General features: G+C 35.6%; 1 protein-coding gene and 1 long non-coding RNA gene across 3 annotated transcripts in view; both read right to left on the minus strand.

Moving 5' to 3' along the window:
• Positions 1–894: 894 nt before the first annotated feature.
• On the minus strand, positions 895–6,173 carry LOC117201969 (uncharacterized). Its single transcript, XR_007470357.1, has 2 exons — positions 5,438–6,173; positions 895–2,660 (listed from the first exon to the last, which is right to left on the minus strand). It is a non-coding gene; the product is annotated as an uncharacterized LOC117201969 (long non-coding RNA).
• Positions 6,174–10,016: 3,843 nt separating this feature from the next.
• PPP1R12A (protein phosphatase 1 regulatory subunit 12A) overlaps positions 10,017–19,815 on the minus strand; it is a 151,563-nt gene continuing 141,764 nt past the window's right edge. For both annotated transcript variants that reach the window (XM_004271585.4, XM_004271583.4), the window contains 3 exons: positions 18,249–18,296; positions 15,229–15,279; positions 10,017–12,466 (listed from right to left, as the gene is read on the minus strand). In XM_004271585.4, the coding sequence (XP_004271633.1) occupies positions 12,380–12,466; positions 15,229–15,279; positions 18,249–18,296 (186 nt within the window). In that variant the 3' untranslated portion in view covers positions 10,017–12,379. The remainder of the gene's footprint in view (positions 12,467–15,228; positions 15,280–18,248; positions 18,297–19,815) is intronic.

Consider the following 19,815-nt stretch of genomic DNA (forward strand, 5'->3'; position numbering starts at 1 on the left):
AAGAATTGCAGGACAAAACTGAGGAGTATTTTCCCTCCTTTCCAAAACAAGTGTGACTCAGGGAGGGCCCCTTTCTCTAAATCTTCTGCTCAGCTCGAGAATTTGTGAGCTGCAGTCTGTGCACTGAAGATGAGATTCACTAACCTGTCCCTAGCCAACTTCTGGATTTCTATTAAAAAAAAAATCCTTTCATTCAAAGGAAAATAATGGACATCATGCTGCAGTTTTCAACTCCTTACATTTGTGAACAGGCTTATTTATTTCAGGTGAAAATGAAATCTGTCCTTGTTCTAAGTTCATCCCAGAATTGAGAGCACATTATAAGCAACACATGCAGTCTAAGAATCTTATAATGATATGGTCTTAATTCTCCTCTTCCATCTTTTGTGCTATTGTCATACATTTTACTTTTACATGTTATAAACCATCAATATATTGTTTTTATTTTTCATATAGTCAATTATTTTAACAGCTATTAAGTATAAAGCAAATGTCCTTTATATTTACCTACATTTTAAGCACTTTCTCAAATCTTAATTTCTTTGTGGAGATCCAAATTACTGTCTGATATCCTATTACTTCTGCCTCAAGAACTTCCTTTAGGACTTCCCTGGTGGCACAGTGGTTAAGAATCTGCCTGCCAATGCAGGGGACACAGATTCAATCCCTGGTCTGGAAAGATCCCACATGCTGTGGAGAAACTAAGCCCATGTGCCACAACTACTGAGCCCGCGTGCCGCAACTACTGAAGCCTGCGTGCCTAGCGCCTGTGCTCCCCAACAAGAGAAGCCATCGCAATGAGAAGCCCACCATACCGCAGCAAAGAATAGCCCCCTGCTTGTCGCAACTAGAGAAAGCCAGTGTGCAGCAACGAAGACCCAACGCAGCCAAAAATAAATAAATAAATTTATTAAAAAAAAAAGAACTTCCTTTAACATTTTTCTGTAGCATAGATATGCTATTGCATTTTCCCAGTTTTTGGCTGAAAAAGCAGTTTTCCTTCATCTTTAAAAGATAGTCTTGTTGGGCATAGAATTCAGAGTCATCAGATTTTTTCTTCTCGCACTTTAAAGACATCACTCCACTGTTGTTTGGCTTGCACAGGTTTGTATATAACACTTTTTTTCCCCCTTTGTCTACAAGATTTTCTCTGTAACTTTGGCCTTTCAGCAGTTTGAATATAGTGTGTCTAGTTTTTGTTTGTTTGTTTTTTAAATCCTTCTTGGCATTCTCTTGAGCTTTGTGCAACTGTGGTTTGATACATTTCAACATTTTCAGAAAATTCTTGACCACTATCTCTTCAAATATTTCTTCTGTCTCATTTTCTCTCTCCTTCTGGAATTCAAATTACACATATATTAGACCACATGATTTTGTCCCACATTTTTTTTTTTTTTTTTTTTTTGCGTTATGTGGGCCTCTCACTGTCGTGGCCTCTCTCGTTGCGGAGCACAGGCTCCGGACATGCTGGCTCAGCGGCCATGGCTTATGGGCCTAGCCGCTCTGCGGCATGTGGGATCTTCCTGGACCAGGGCACGAACCCGTGTCCCCTGCATCGGCAGGTGGACTCTCAACCACTGTGCCACCAGGGAAGCCCTGTCCCACATCTTTTGAGTGCTGTGTTGTTTCTGGGTTTTTTGCTCTTTTTTTTTTCTTTTTGAGCTTGAGTTTGGATAATTTCTATTTACCTACCTATCAACAACTTCACTCTTTCTTTCCTTGGCTGTGTCAAATCTGAATGTGTCTGTAGAAGACATTCTTATAATTTGTTATCCTGATTTTTTATTCTATCATTTCATTTGACTCTTTCTTATAGCTTCTTTTTTTTCTTTTTTTTTTGGCCGTGCCACAAAGCATGTGGGATCTTAGTTCCCTGACCAGGGACTGAACGTGCACCCCCTGCAGTAGAAGCGTGGAGTCTTAACCACTGGACAGCCAGAGAAGTCCCTCTTCTAATTTCCTTGTCTGTTCATTCCTGTTCCTCACCTTTTCCACTGAGAGTTAACATGTTACTCACAATGATTTTATTTTTTCTCATAATGATTTTAGATTTCCTATCAGATAGTTCCAATATTCATGCAACCTCTAAATCTGGTTCTGATTGCTTTGTCTCTTGACAATGGGTTTGGAAGAGCTTTTTTGCTTTTTTCTATCTTGTACTTACTGATATCTTGCTGCTCATAATGCATAGAACAGTAGAGATTGAGATACATAGTATTTATTACTGGATATGACACCTCTTCTGCTGGCCTGTAGAGGGTTGAGTCAATATAGTTAGGAATTGAGATGGGTTTGTCTTTTGTTGTTGCTACATTTACCACTGGTTTTAAATTTCACTGGACTTACCTTGTGGTTAGGGTGAGAATTGGTTTACTAGAGACTTTTTCTCAATGTTCTGCTTCTACCTTAAGTCTTCTCTATTAGTTTGTTCCTCACAAGTGGTCTCTCCCTGCTCTTGCGCCTTCCCCCCGCCATACACTTCTGTTGCTTGTTACCTGCTACTTGTTATTTGGTGCTTGCCGGGGGGTGGGGAGGGCAGTGAGAGGCTGGAAGAGCTTTCTGTATTCCTGCTTCAGCCTCAGGTTCAGCCAGACCCTGTCTCTCTGGTCTCAGGAATGGAGTTTTCTCAGTGATCCTGTACCTCACCCAGAGGTAGGAACCTGTAATGGACGGAAACTTCACTTTTACTTGATAAGCACTGAATAATAAACTCATTTTATAGTATAACATTATCTTCCCTCAAACAAAAATCTCCTGTTGGATTCCTTTTGTAGGGATCCATTAAAGGTGATGCTTTCTTCTTTGAGGTGAATCTGCTCCACTTCAGATTAATTTTATCTGATTATGAACCTCCCCACTCCAGTTTCAAGAGTAAAAGTAAAATCTTCCTTAGTATTTTTAAGATTGAGTGGAACCAGTAATATGCTCCCAACATAGCTAGAGACTTCTCACTCCCCACTGATAATCCTTTTCATTCTCTACTAGTACAGTCTTTGAGAATTTTTTTTTTTTAACATTTAGTTCCATTTCAGCCCAGGTGATCTAGATTTGAAACCTATAGGCCTATAGGCTAGTAGTTCTCAAATTTTATCTTGCATCATAATCCCTTGAGGGCTTGTTGAAAAAGACTGCTGGGCCCTATCTTCGGTTTCTGATTCAGCAAGTCTGGAGTGGAGCCCCAAAATTTGCATTTCTAACAAATTCCCAGGTGATGCTGACACTATTGGTCTTGTGATGTTCTCATGATGATCTACTGATATAGATTAAATAAATAAATAAATAAATAAATAAATAAATAAATAAATAATATATATATATATATATATATATATATATATATATATGAACTGGTTAAGTCCATTTTCCTTAAAGGAGTTTAGCTATAGTAAGTAGTGACCCTGGTATATCTAGTCACTTAAGATATGCAGCAAAAATGGATGCATATTTTTAGATATAGCTGAGTCCCTTCAGCATGCTGTGCAGTGTTTATGATGCATTGTAGGGAATGCAGGCAGCTTGGGCCTGAAATGTAAGAAGGCAGTTGTGTTGCCTTTCCTAACTTAAACTTATATTTTAGGACATTTGCCGCCCTATACGCCCTATGGAGTTTTAGGCTTTTTATCTCTCTAGCAAGAAGAGAAAAGGCAAAGTAAGGGGATTGGCTACCCCTTTTCTGATCAAATGTATGCGCCTGTCATCAAGGTGCTTGTTTCATATGAAAAAAAAATCCTTTTCCATTTCTATTTGACTTCCTGGTAAACTGGATTCGATTGGTCTGCATGTGTCCTTTTTCCCAGCCAGGTATATGTGGTATGATTGGACACATGGTCTTCTATTTTTAGACTATCACTGGTGTTACTCAAGGTTTGGGCTATATGATCTCCTTTTAACTATTAACATAGGATATCTACATTTTAGGTTCTCACAAGGGATTTTACTTTTGAATTCTCCATTTCCATTTAGAATATGAACACGTGATATTGCAATGCAGTAGGTCTCAAAATATGGTCCCTGGACTAGCAGTATCAGCACCATCTGCAAACTTGACAGAAATACTAATTCACTTGCCCCATCCCAGACCCTAAATACTGAATTAGAAAATAAAAGTGGGTGGCTTCCCTAGTGGCGCAGTGGTTGAGAGTCCGCCTGCCGATGCAGGGGACACGGGTTCGTGCCCCAGTCCGGGAAGATCCCACATACCACGGAGCGGCTGGGCCCATGAGCCATGGCCGCTGAGCCTTTGCGTCCGGAGCCTGGGCTCCGCAATGGGAGAGGCCACAACAGTGAGAGGCTCACGTACCGCAAAAAAAAAAAAAAGAAAGAAAAAAAAAGGAAATAAAAGTGGGGCTTAAACTATATTCGAACAAGCTCTCTAGGTGATTCAAGCTTGAGAAACACTGCTGTAGGGGAATGATTAAGCTAACCAGTCCTGGGACAAGAAAGATAGTGAACACTACACACTTGGATTATATAGTACTTTGATCTCTCTTGCAACTATGTCATAACATTTGTGGAAGCATATCTTATATTCTAGATTTTTCTTTTGAAAGCAGAAATAAGAAACGACCATCTGAAGAGAAATACTACCCCACAAAGTAGAAACAAATGAGGACAATGTACATTAGGTATATAGACCAACTGTAAAACCCATGAGAAAATTCCTTCCTGAGAAGTGATCCAAAACGTTTATTTTGCCCAATGAACTGATGGGCTTCTTTTACATAGTAATGATGTTTGTAATAATCCATTTGTCCATTTCTAACTTGGTTGTCAAAGAGTTTTAGCAAATGTTTTACATTTAATTGAGTAAGTTTCCCCTTAGGAAACTGAGCCTAGATTTTCTAATATAATTATCCTCCCCAATTTATAATCCAATTCTTATCTCTTGTAAAAAATAATTTTACAGCTATACAGTATGTGGCTTTATTATAAAGAGCTACAAAATATTCTTGAGAAGAGGGTATGGACAAAGATAGTAAAGCTCTTCAAGGAGCAAGTCTAGTGCACAGCATGTGGTCAATACATGTCTAAACAAGTCCCTCATCCAGCTCTCGCTGCCTCTCCGACTCTCCGACGTTCCCTCCTACTATTCTACTTCTTGCTCACTTAGCTATAATAACTACAATAGCCTTACCGTTTGTCAAAACACTCAAGAACATCTGCACCTCAAGGCCTGTGTTTACGCGGCTCCCTCTGCCTGGACATGCTCTTCTCCCAAACACCTGCACAGTTTTTGCCCTCCCCTCCTTCCAGTTTTGGCTCAAATGTTTCCTTCTCAGTGAGGCCTTCTCTGACAAGCTCTCCCTCATTCCTGAAATCTCTTATCTTGCTCTATGTTTTCCATAGTATCTGTTGTCTTCTAATATTGTGTAGCTGCTTATTTTCAATCTTCCCATTCCTTGAATGTAACCTCCACAAGGCAGGGATTTATTTTTACCTGTTTGCTTCCGGGTGTACTCCTACCCCATAGGGCAGTCTGGCTTGGAAGCGCTAACAAGAACTTGAATGACTGAGACAAAGTCTGCAGGAATCAGAATGCTTATATTTAACACGTTACAAAGCTTTCTTAAAAACCTGTCAAGACTTTTTCCTCCACAAAATGTATCACAATTATTGATTCACTCTTCCCTTTGAAAAACATCAAGTAAACATCCACTATGTGCCAGGCACTATACTAACTGCTGAGAACAAGGATGAAAAAGACTTTGTCCTTTTATGGAGCTCATAGTACAGTAAAATAGAAGAAACAGATTAAAGAGAATTTAAAACCAGAAAACCAAGGTATGTATAGGGTGTCTGGAACATAGAAAATACTAAAATTTAGCTCCCCTCCTCTCTGGTTTTTCTACTACTGGTCACAGTAAAGGAAGTAGTGGACATCAGAGGTGCAGGCTAGCATGGAGTAAGAATGAGATGGGCAGGACTCTAAATTTCAGACCAAAAGAGTAGATGAGATTATACAACTCTTATGCAGAAGATCATTATGCAACAAGGTTAGCTGCATAACCTTGATCTGTAGGCTGATAAATGGCCCGGATGACCTCAGGATATTTTCTGGGAAGTATTATGTAAACTCTAAAAACATCCAAAATTAGGGATAATCCTGACATTCCAACAACTATGAATTTTAATGAAAACAAGAAATATGGGGTAGCGACTATCATTAAGTATTTACTAAAACACTTACTAGCCCATACTTACCAGCTGCCTCTTCTGTGGCAATTGCATTTTGTATGGCACACCTATACACTTCTTGACACATCCCCCCACTTTTGGTAACAGGAACTGGGGTCCACAGATGGATTAGATGCACACGAGTAGAGAGTCAGTGTTCCTGGAATCTGTTAGGATAGATGTGGCATGGTTACAGAGGTGTACTTTTTCCTTCTTTCCAATGGTTGAAGGAGGTCCTCTGAAATCCACCTCATTTCTTTCTCCCTTACTGACCCCAGAGTAAAAAAAATAGGTGTTTATGGTTAATTGGGTACATTATTCTAAAATTTTGCTTTAATATATTCTAAGAAGAAACAATCCTATTAAAAATTTTTACACATTAAAAGATTCTTTGGAAATACGTTATAAACATTTATCAAATGATCCCAGAAAAAGTAAATTACATTCTAAAGTAAATTAGTACTTTTAAAAGTCACAAATTATTAATGTAATTTCTTCAAAGTAATAATATAATAATTACATTTGTTGGGCATCAATCCACTAAGCTCAAGAACTGTTCAAGGCACCTTACATAGACATGTCATTTACTTGAAAAAACTGAGTCTGAACGGATAAATGATTTGACCAGCATCACACAATTATAAAGTAGTGTAGGTGAGATTTACATCTACATCTGACTGAATCCAAAGCTCCTTCCACCCTGTCAAGTGTTTAAAAAATCAGTACCCCATAGGTTTTGAAAAGATATACTATGGATCCCACAAAATTTTGATTGAAATTGTTTGCTAAAATGCTTTCCTCAAATTTATAAATACACTCACATACATGTCAAATTGTAAAACACTGGAGAGCACATACACACTAAGTTATATTGTCAAGTTATCTCATTTTTGTGTGGAGCTTCTTATGTCCTGTACTTGGTCTTGATTTTCTTTAGGTCAGAACATACTCACACTAGAGTATACTGCTAGAGCACATGTTTAGCATGGTTATTGTGAAAGCAACTGAAGTTAAGATGCATCTGCTCAGTAATGCTCTGATCCTAAGAATTATATAGTAACAAGTGAGAGTCATGCTGTTGTCACACATATCTTATACAGACCTATTTTATGTTTTGAGTACAGGCATCCTTCAGTATCTGTGGGGGATTGATTCCAGGACTGCCATGGATACCAAAATCTGTGGCTACTCAAGTCCCTTAAACAAACTGACATAGTACCATTGGCCCTCTGTTATCTGTGGATGCAGAGGGCCAACTGCACTTTCTTTTGGGTTGGGGTCATATCTGTGAGTTAATATGAATACAAATTTTATCTGTTTTATATATTGGTATTCCACACATTTTCAGTGGGGGAGAAAAATTTGCTGCTAAAACCACAGCACTATCAATGTTGCCTATCTTACTTGGGAATAAGAAAGATTCTTGGGAATTAAGCTCCCATCACCAATTAAAAAAATCTATTTTTGAAGGATGCAAAGTTTCTTTTGCATGTAGGTATATGAAAATCTTTTACAAATTTATGGTCTACTGGGCATAGTTAGAATTTGCGCCAGGAAATCAACTAGACGCTTGAGCATTAAAAGCATTAATCTTTTAAAAAATCCCATTACAGGGCAAAGGGTTTAGTTAATAATAAGTCCTAAAGAGAGAAAAAATTAGTGGGTGTGGGGGCAGGGATGTGGGATTAGAGAAAGAATGTGGAAGAAAAAAAACCAAGAAACGCCATCCTCAAAGTGTAAAACGATCAAACTAAGTGATACAGGGGGAAAAGTCCTAGATTAGGATCTGGGGAAAAAACAATGGCAACCACCACTAAGTTTGAGTAAGAGCTCTGCTTTGTACTAGGCTTGGGATGTTGACCCAGTTAATAATATGTACATCTCAGCTTTCTCACCTGAAATTTCTCACCTTTATTCACCCAGCCTGTTGTAAGAATCAAATGAGGTATCCTACTGAAAAAGACTTGTATCAGAACAAACCTGTAAGAATAATTGAGCGTGGGGAAGGGGAGAGAAGGTAAATCCTTCTCTTTCCCACTCTCATTGTCACAGACCTGTAAGACGAAGTACAGGCCCTACAAGCTGAATATTATTCAGGACAAAATCTACTAATATTGCTCATTTCTTTACACATTTCCTCCGTTTTTTCTCTTCAGCCTTTTAAAATTAAAATATAGTTAATTTTTGTGACCTGTTTATTGGAATTTAAGCAGTGACAAGCTGTGACAGCCGGGCTCAAAAATGCTTACTTCTAATACACTTTAGAAAACTTGTAGTAAAATTTCAAATTATAGTAATAAGATAGAATTATTTATGTCACATTACAGAATTTAAAATTTCTGACTCCTGTGTTTTTAAATTTATTACGTTTTAATCTGCTCATTTTGGGGGTTTGGAACAGCAATATGACACTATGTCACTTACCTAAGAAAGCACTCTGTTGTTTCATAGCACATAGCCCCAGAGAACCTTTCTAAAAGGAAAGCCAAGAAATGTATTTAGGGACTTCCCTAGTGGTCCAGTGGTAAAGAATCCACCTTCCAATGCAGGGGACGTGGGTTGGATCCCTGGTCGGGGAACTTAGATCCCACATGCTGCAGGGCAACTAAGCCCGTGTACCACAACTATTGAGCCCCATGCTGCAAACTACAGAGCCCACATGCCCTGGAGCCTGTGCCCCACAACTAGAGAGAGAAAACTCACACACCACAACTAGAGAGAAACCTACGCACCACAACGAAGGGCCCAAGCCACAACAAAAAGATCTCACATGCCTCAACGAAGACCCCACGTGCTACAACTAAGACCTGATGTAGCCAAAAAAAAAAAAAAAAAAAGAAAGAAATAAATGTATTTAGCTATTTAGAGATATATAATAGGAAAATAAATACTTCATTCTACACCCAGTCCTTTTTGGACAATGGCTCTCATATGTACATTACCCCTGGGGAACATGCAAATTCAGACACACAGAGACCACACACAGCATAAAACATGGAACATCACAGAAGAGACTGCTTATCAGTCAGCTTTCATCTTTTCAACCAAAGGTTTTCTCTATCAAGATATGGCTAATGGATTGTTAATAACTGTTAACAGAGTTTGCTCTGTTTTCTGCTTATAATGACAAAGTGAAGGACAACCTACAAGGCTGTTATTTCCTACGGGAAATACATTGCCCTAGTTTGGAGACAATTTGACCTCTGGATATTTTCTTCTTACAACAACACTCAATGAGTGCTGACACTGGGAGTCATAACTGTTTCAGATTAGCCAGGAAAGACTAAGTGGTAATAAACCTTTAAGCAAAAGAATAAAATAGCCTAATGGATTAGTGAATATCTACTAATCCATTATGGATTATAATTCATAATCCGTATGAATACTCTCCTAGATAATTCTATCTTTGCATTTCGTTTGAAGTATTTGCATGTGAAATTTTCTGTATGGAGGACAAAGAACAGTAATATCTATCATTCTGTGAGCATGCACAGGGAAAGTACTGGAAGTAGAAACAAGAGACACAGGCTTACTACAAGTCTTTTACCGAAGTTCCCAAATCAGAAATGCCTCTTATCTACTTACAGATGTGTAGTAGATGGGGGTTGAAACTTGGACAAATCTAGGTTGGAGAATGATCTACTATTTTACATTTCAATGGAATATTATCCGTATACGTATTCCCAAGCCTACGTTTGCAACTACAAAAAAGCATAGGTTTAATTTGGAAGCCACAAAATACTCAGGTAAATGAAATCTTTTGCTACAAAGCTACTATCTTGAAACTCACTTTTATCATTATTTTTTACCCACTTATTATCATAAAAAAACTAGTTCTCAGATTCTGCACACAGACAGCTTTATGTAAAATATATAAACATTTGTCCAAATTGATACACAGATTGCATAAATATGGCAATTAAGATTGCATTTACAGATGTGCATGTACAATGTTGTGCAAATTATCACAATATTACAATTTCAAAAATTATTCCAATTGGAATCCAAGTAAAGCAATTAGTGAAAAAATACCCATGCAGAATTTAAATATCTCAGAATAAAGTTTTAAACGTCTTCAGTAAAAGTTCACACATTTAAAATAGTTTTATTCATTTTATTTGTATATGTCAAAATACATTTTTATTTCCAAAATAGTGGGTTTTGCAACTAGTTTCATGCAGAAACAAGGTCTGCTCAATACTACCAATAAAATCAATATAGCACAGTAGCTGTTCAGTTTTAGATACAAAGAATAAATAACCTAAATACAAAACACTAAAATATTAGAAACATGTATTTAATCATTCTTCACAGGCATCCAAACTTCACAAATATAATCCTTAGCATGCCTAACTGTTGTGCAACCAGAACATGTTGCAGTCACTCAAACTGACCAATTATCTGTATATTTTACGTCCACATAAGACCATGGAAATTCTTTATATTCAGACCAACCATTCATACAGTTCAAATATAACCAAAAATAAAATTCCCACAACTATCCTTGTACCTTTAAAAATCAAGAATCCTGAGCTTGGTAGTAAGAGCATAACCTTATATCTTCATAAAACCAATCAAGAAAGAGAGGACTTAAAATCCTGCTTACCAAAACACCTTTTCCCAACCCCAAAGTAATCTAAAATAGGCAGTAGAACACAATGACCTTTTAAAATGAAGGGGGTACAAATTCACATTTAATATAGTATACAATACAATCAATAATACAATTAGCTACTATAAGCTTTACAATGTACAATTTATTCAAATGGCTGAACTGTTCAGTGGTTAAGGAGACAGTTATGTGCCAGAAAGATAGAGTATTTTTTGCATGGTTTAATGAAAATATAAAAGCTATTTGTCCAAATAAAAGCCATCTTCATATGTACTTGGTTTTGCTTTTTTTTAAAAAAAGGCCACTGAAATGTATAAAATGGTCTGAACATGATGGTGGTATCAAAGTCAATGCCTCTTCACATGGCAATAACAGTGCATTTAACACGAACTCACGTTAAGTCTGCAAATGATTTCATAGCATTACTTTGGCTAGCACAACAGTTATAGACAGCACTCAGATAAATACAGGTATGTGAAATGTGAAGTAATTACCTTATGGAACTTTAATTATGGTTGAATACTATCAAATGAAAACTGCAAATAAAAGTAAAAGCATTTTACAGTAGAAAACTTTTGTAAAGATAGGGCTCCACATAAACGTGTTATTTTAAAAGTCTTTATATCACATTGTTAGCAAATTTTGTTTTTAACACTATTATGGAGTAGCCTACTTTGCATTAACAGACATTTGAAATAAGAAAACAGTCAAGCATGCCATGTGGTGGTCTAAAAATCAAAACAATACACTTATTTATATATACAGCATCACTCAGTACCTGCTAAAATGAATGTGAAGATTAAAGAATCTAACATCTTATACTACAATAATAAAAAACAAACAAAACAAAAGTGACCAATGAAGGCAGAAAACAGGACTTAAAAGAATCTAATCTCAACTGACTTTAAAGCATTCATATAAGGAATAAATGCATATTGCACAAACAGTGAAAGCAAATGTTCCACCAAGCAATTCAGTTCCAGGTGGGGGACAACACAGCATTAGCCTAATATATGACAATGATCTCAGAAGAGCAAGTGTTCTTTTCTGTAAATGAGAAAGCTGTGAGACAGGAGAAGGGTCTGCCACATGAAGAGTTAGAAGGAAAAAATACAAACCCAAACTCAGATGAAAAGCAAAAAAAAAAATAAAAATTAAATATCGAAAAACTGGAAACTGTGGCACATCAAAAAATGCTGAATAACTGTCTTCTGTGAGAGCTGAGTTTTTGTTGACACAAAAGTATTTATGTACAACTAAGGCTTACTGGTTAAATATCTGAGGCATATCTGGCCTTGAACACTTTCCTTATATGCTGGAGCTGTAAACAAGTTTTCTCAGTCATAAAAAAAAATCTTCTCAGCAGCTGCATTAACATGAAACAATGGTCTTGATACAAGGAAAAAAAAAAAAAAAAAAAAGAAAAACACCAGAAAATTAAACAAAACAAAACTCCTAGATAAGAGGGCATTTGGCAGGATATCCAAAAATGACAGTCTCCAAGGATTCTTCCCAGGCTTCCAGTGACTGTCAATTATGGTCCACTGGGTTACTAATATGTGCAATTCCAATTACTTGCTGCTTTTTCTTTTTTTATTTGGAAAGTTTGCTTATAACTCTGATCAAGGCCCCATTTTCATCCTTTAGCCTCTGGTTGTCTGCTTTTAGGTCTGGTAACATCTATGAGAGGAAAAACAGAAGAGAAAGTTTTAATTCAATAAAAAGATAAAATATGATTCTTAATAAATGTTATATTTTTACCACAAGACACATGAACAAGCTTTGTCAGTTATATATATTTCTAGTGACTAAAACATGTATCAGGAAGAACCCCCCCATTTGTGAAGCTAATTAGTTTAATAAATGATGAAATGAAAGGTTTATTCTCCCAAAGTTATCAATTGAAATGTACTAAATCACTTGACATTATGAGTCACGAGCACACCATATTAGAGCAGCCAAGGAAAGGAAGCCTATTTTTGTTAGGATAGGCTCTTAAAGGGAATTCCTTTAAGAGTTCCTGTCAGCCTAAATTAAGGCCTTTTGCTTTATTTATGTCAGACCTCAAACCATACTGTTATTCCACAAGAAAACCAGCTTATTTAGGGAAGTTTTGAGGGAATTAGACTTGTTCTAAATTATTAAAATTCCTTAAATGATTTACCTTGTACTAAGTTTAAGTGCCTAGTACAATGTCTGATCCAAGATAAGTGCTCAATTAAATGGTAACAAAGCAATTATTACTATCATTACAATAGTATAAAATAATTTATAAGCCAAAGTAGTAAGTCTGAATTTATAAAAATATTCAAGCATAGAAAAATATAAGTAGTATTTGGAGTAAATAGAAAAACACACCCTTACATCCTGAAAACAAAACTATTTTTTGTTTTACAGACAAACTGAAGGAGGGGGTGGAATTATTATAAGTTAATTGGATTTTCTACTAAGAATGATTTAAATCACATGTGCTCTGCCAGATTTGCTTGGAAATGGAATAGCTTATATTTTAGACATTAAAATATACTTTCCAAGATATTTAGGTCTCTTTCCTCAGCTTTCAAATGTACTAGGTTATCAAATTAGATAAATGTAAAACTACTTGCAAAATTACCTTAAGCAAAATCTTTATGAAGAGTTTAATATTATGTGGAACCAATCAATTCTTACCTGTGCTCAGGATGCAGGGATATAAAATACAGTAATCTGAAGTTTATTAGGATAACTAATAAGTTTATTAGGATACCGCTGTTAATAGAGAACTACGTGAATATTAACGAAGATGGTTCTGACTGAAAATGACATTATTTTGAAAAGCAGATAATTCATGTTTAATCTTCGGCTTCAACATATATTAATTATTTGTAAAATACATGTTCCATTTTCTTTCTAGTAAAGAGTTTTAAACAGCCATATTTTTAAGTGCTAAAATATTCATAGAGCCAAAATGTGCAATAGCTTTGCAAAAGTGCAGACAAGTCTTTTATCTAAATGCCTCGATCATTCCCTCAGTTTACTGCAGTTTATCAGTCACAATACACAATTAGTGACACTTTCTAACATTCTGAGAAGCCATGCATAATTAAACAGTTATATGATAAGCTCCAGACACAATGGCATTAATTTGTAAAAGTGAGCTCAAGACACGCTTACTAATACAAAAACACCTGCCTGGCTCTACTAAGAAGAAATGATGAAACTATAAATTATAGATTCACAGACTGCAGTTGCCTACAGAACCCTGAGCGCTTGGCTACCACTCTTGTCAAGGCCCTATTCTCAGTCAGCAGTCGCTCATTTAATTCTCTCAGAGTTTGAATTTGCTTTATTTGGTGCAGATTCTGCAGGAATCAGAACATAAAGAAATAGAAAATAAAAAATAAGAAAGTGGAAAAGAGTACAATGAAAACATAAAGAATCACAGATAACAAATGTAAGAAGAAAAAAATTAAGAGTCTTAAAAGAATATTCCATGAAATTTGCAAAAGTAAACAGTGTAGTTCTAAAATTCCTTATCAAACAAAATACACAGGCAAACAAAATCCAAAAACATTTTCTCCAAAGCCATTCAATAATGTTTTAATAAGAAACTAAATAATTCAATAGAAAAACATTTAAATCTTGAAATTCTAATTCTATGGGCATAATTTCCTATGCATTAGTCCATTAATTCATAATGTGATAGATATTTTATGCAAGACAATGTAATAAGAGGTAATCAATTAACTATGTCATTCTTTTTTTTTCCTGAGAAGAATGTACCTTCCAATATTAAAAATGAACTTATTTTCACAGGTGATGCAGAGTTTGATAAACTGTACCTCTGACTGTCCACTACTCTAATGTCCTTTATTTTTATTTATTATTTTATTATTATTATTATTTTTCGCGGTACGTGAGCCTCTCACTGTTGTGGCCTCTCCCGTTGCGGAGCACAGGCTCCAGAAGCGCAGGCTCATCGGCGCAGGCTCACGGGCCTAGCCGCTCTGCGGCATATGGGACCTTCCCGGACCGGGGCACGAACCTGTGTCCCCTGCATCGGCAGGCGGACTCTCAACCACTGCGCCACCAGGGAAGCCCCTAATGTCCTTTATTTTCAAAAGAGAACATTTCTATAGTGATCCCTCCTCACCAGTTATTCTCCAAGGAACAGAGTATTTAAACTGCAACAAATAAATGATAAATCCCAAATCTTATAGTCATTATTGTCCAATTTATTCTATACCTGAACATCAAAAGTGCCATGAAAACTGATTAACAAAAAGATTTGGGTTTTAAATACTTTTCTAGCTCACCTAAAACCTGGATTTAGGAAGAAAGAAAAGCACAAGATATAGATAACTCACAAACTGTATAAGCAGCTTTAAGAACAATTAATGTAAACATAGTATCTGTAATGGTACTGTAAAATTTGAGTTTATACTGCAGCATGATTTACTTACTTTGAGCTCTTCTTCCATTTCAGATATTCTTCTTTCTAGAGCTCTTCGTTCCTAGGTGAATTTAAGGTACTAATGTTAATGATATAAGTATTATATTCTTAAATTTTCTTCTAAATTGTGAAATAGTGACACTTTAGAATAAAAAATTAAATCAGGAGCAGTGTAGAAAAAGATGCGATGCCAGTGATGTGTAAAGAGCTTTCCAAAATTTGAGAGAAATAAATATGAGGATCATTATTTTGTTACTTCCTGTAAGCTCTTTCTTTAAAGCTTTGACTTTCTGGTAAGATGCTACATAACACGTTTAAACTGTTTTTAGTTCACATAAAACTTAGGTTAGGGATAGAGTAAACCAATACTCAAGACTGAGGATTGAATAGAAAAGAAAAAAAAAAGAAACTCACACAAAGATGCAATTACTCTATAGTGATAAAAAGCAGAAAAGCAAGAAGCAAACGTGCCTAAAATATCTGTACTTTAAATTTCAAAAGGATCTAAGAAATGTTCATCTCCTCCACCCACAATGTTAACTAGTCATTATTTGTCCAATTGACTTTATAGCTTTGTATTTAGTTTGACATTCTACATAGCATTAATGCAGTGAATCTAATGAAGAAGCAACTGTAGCATTTATTTTAAACTACCTTGTTTCAAAGAGTGATAGGCAAAGGCAACATACAGTATATTACTGCAGTGTACAGTTTTATTCTCCCTTAAATAATAAGCATTCTAAGGTGTTATGCAAAAAGCAAGCAGCAGTAATTAATGTGCTTAAAACTTTGGTTAGGTCATACCGCCCAGAAGATACTGACTCTTGCCGGTCACCTTTCAGATACAAACCATTTAAATTTAGTTTAATCACACTGAAACTATTTCTAAGACATTCTTTCCCAGATTAATAATTAATGTTGATATTTAGTAAAGCAGTACATTTACTGTAAATGTTAACGTTTTTAGAGTATGTGATTTTAAAAAATAGATGAAATCCTACCCAGTCTTATAAGTACTGTGTTATTCTACTATTAGCATGTTTAAACATTATTACACAGACAAAAATGTTACTTTTGATAAACAGACCTTTCTCCTATTTAACAATACATCCATGACACATTCACAAAACCACTGCACTTCTCAAAATATTAGGACATATAATATTATATTTGATCCTCATAACTTTGTGAAATATCAGCAACAGCATTATTTCCTCCAACTGACAGGTAACAACCCCATCATTCTCAATTTTATTATGTGCCTTCAAGATTTTAACTATGTAGTGGTAAAGCAAGACAAGAGCACTATACTGAACTGCCTCACTGCCAAACTGACAACTGTAAAGTTGCAGGAAATTTCTTATATTTAACAAATAAACTTATTACCACTTAAAAACATGGTTAAGAGAAAAAAATGCATATAAAGTGCTTAATTCAGTGCCTGCCTGGTATGTAAAAGAGTGCTGAATAAATGTTGGCAGTTATTATTAATACTAGGATTACCAATGTCTGTTAAACTGAAAGTAGATTAGCTACTTCATAATTTATCTGCATTTGACAGGCAGAAAGAGGAGGTCAGGTGAGAATGTCAGAATATGAACATGTATATATTGTAGGTGTATAAGCCTAGATGAAAAAAAAAAAGATAAACATTAAACTGTCACTTATCTCTACATGATAGGGAGATTTTATTTTCATCTTTTGTTAAAATTTTTGTAATAAATACATTACTTTCACAAAAATAAAATATTCTTAAAAATGTGACTATCTCAAAAATAAATAATATTTTGATTAAGTATATGGTTATCTATGTCTTTCATCTCAACTATTAGTATGGATAAAAGAGAACTGAAAACATTTCTTTACTGTTTCACATATCTTGGATGTAAAATTCAGTAAGTTATACTGTGGTATAATAATCAACATTAAATTTAATAAAATAAGTGATTCCAAATTTTTAGCAATTATAAGTTAGATCAATAGTTTTTTAAATGGCCCAGAACAACGATTTTTAAAACCTCATGAAATCATAATAAAACTAGGAGTTATTATACGTTACAATTTAGTAAATGACATAGACATTAACTGTTATGTTTATATATTTGGTATTTTTATCATTTCTCTCCTTTTTTGGGGTCAACAAGGTAAATTTTTAAAATGGAATGGAAGAAAATATTCTCATATCAAGTGCTCTTGACTATTTATTCTTCGATCTAGAGATCAGAGCTCCACAGTATGTAATTTCTTCTCTGGCTGAAACCTTGAAAATCTAGCCACTGCTCAGCTGTACTACAGGTACTCTTTGAGTTAATTTTTCCATTAACTTTTGATCATTTATAGATCTTCAACTGCTCAGACTAAACTTGTGGAGTTTTTCTTATGCCCACTGCCAAATCCCTGGGCAATAATAATAATAAAAGGAGAAAAATACAAGTGAATATATCACGGCCAGATAAAAAATTGCAGAAAGACATAAAATGGTAAAAGGATTTTCTTGTAATCTTTTTTTTGTTTGTTTTAGAAGAGCCTACTTAAGTTAAATATTTAAACTCAAAATTAAATAAAATATTGTTAAATTAACTTTAAAAAGAATTTGAAAATTTGGTCCCCAGATCTTTAAAAACTTTAAGAATGGAAGCATTTTAATTTTGTAAAGAATTAAACTAAATGTATAGATGATTAAAGTGTTTTAAGTATATCACCACAGAAAATCAAAGAGAGATAAATGGCATTTTAAAAATATCAGATTCACTATCACAATGTGTATATTTCATAATTAAGGCAAGATTTTTTTTGTACATTAAAAGAATAACATGGTAAATTAAATTTAACAAGGTAATTTCACCCCATAAGACTCTATAAAGAAGATAAGCTAGAAAACATTCATAATCAAATTATTGAATATTAATTTAAACTAATTAAAACTACCATCTATAAAAACAAAACTAAAGAAAACCAAAAAACCTACCATTGCTTATATAAAAAACAAAGGGGGAAATTGATTACTTATTCAGTAAGATGGACACTTACCCTTTTTTCCATTTCCAGTAGTGACCTATCAGCAAATCTTTCTTGTCTCTGCAAGGAAGTAAGAAATATAGAAGAGATGTAACTGCAATAAAGATGGGGAAAGGGAGAGGACCACAGTAACTCTCCTCTACTGGTATTCAAAGAAATCACACTATTCAGGAGTAATATACAGGTGTAAGCAAAGAACAGAGAAAACAGGATTTCTACCGAAATAATAAAGAGTTAGAGGAATGCTTAGGAATACAATGGTCTCCACAGTTCTCATTGTTTATGTATCGGTTTTCCTCGGGTCTTTACAGCTGAGCTGAGAGTAAGGATGGGTGAGTACTATGGAGCAAAGCCAAAAATATCCTAGTTTTCCCTCCGATGTTCAAGCTCTCTCTTTTCCTACACCAGGAAGAGTGGGTAACCTTAGTGCTCAGAGTCCACGACCTTGACTGAAATGTACTTTGGACCAGGTTGTGTGACTGTATTCATGCAGTCAGACTAGTAAACTGGCCTTTTGGTCCTCTTTCACAGCTACCTTAGTTTTGCTCACTCCTTCTCTAGAGTTTTTTTCCCCAATCATCCATGTTCCAAAATTGGTAAGAAGGTTCATATCCACTGTCACTTATAAGAAATCCTAGCCATATAACTTTTCTTCTGGTAAGGTCAGGTCTCATTTGTTTCTGCTTCTTGTACTATACAATCAACTAAAGTTGATAAATACTGAGATCTGGGGGATGAAAAGGGCCCTTGGGGTTTTAAGCCACATGCTGCACTCAATACCAGAGAGCTGTGCATATATGGGTATTGAGCACAGGACCAGTTAAAAAACAAGTGCTTAGTTCTCATTTACATTGACCTCTGTTCATATATCTCCCTTGGGATTCCTGGTCTATTTGCTGAAAATGAATTCATCAAAAGGCTCATTCCCTAGAAGCCAATCTGCTGAATAACCAATTTAAAAAATTTACCAAACATGGTTTTTGACAACTACTTAATAAGAATGCTCTGCTATGATCATTAACCACAAAATATACTTTAAAAAACTCTCTCTACATACACATATATGGTTCATCACTGATTAAGCACAACTTCACTGTTTACTTTGGTGATTTAAAAAACATTTCTTGGGACTTCCCTGGTGGCACAGTGGTTAAGAATCTGCCTGCCAATGCAGGGGACACGGGTTCAAGCCCTGGTCTGGGAAAGTACCACATACCGTGCAGCAACTAAGCCCAAGTGCCACAACTACTGAAGCCCTCACGCCTAGAGCCTGTGCTCCACAACAAGAGAAGCCACCGTAATGAGAAGCCCGCGCACTGCAATGAAGAGTAGCCCCCCGCTTGCCACAACCAGACAAAGCCTGCACACAGCAACAAAGACCCAAAGCAGCCAAATAAATAAATAAATTTATTAAAAAATAAATTAATTAAATAAAAACCATTTCTTTAGGGGACTTCCCTGGTGGCGCAGAGGTTAAGAATCCACCTGCCAATTCAGGGGACATGGGTTCGATCCCTGGTCTGGGAAGATCTCACATGCCGCGGAGCAACTAAGCCCGTGCACAACTACTGAAGCCCGT

The sequence above is a fragment of the Orcinus orca genome, chromosome 11, assembly GCF_937001465.1.
Source record: "Orcinus orca chromosome 11, mOrcOrc1.1, whole genome shotgun sequence".
In the NCBI taxonomy this organism is placed as follows: domain Eukaryota; kingdom Metazoa; phylum Chordata; class Mammalia; order Artiodactyla; family Delphinidae; genus Orcinus; species Orcinus orca.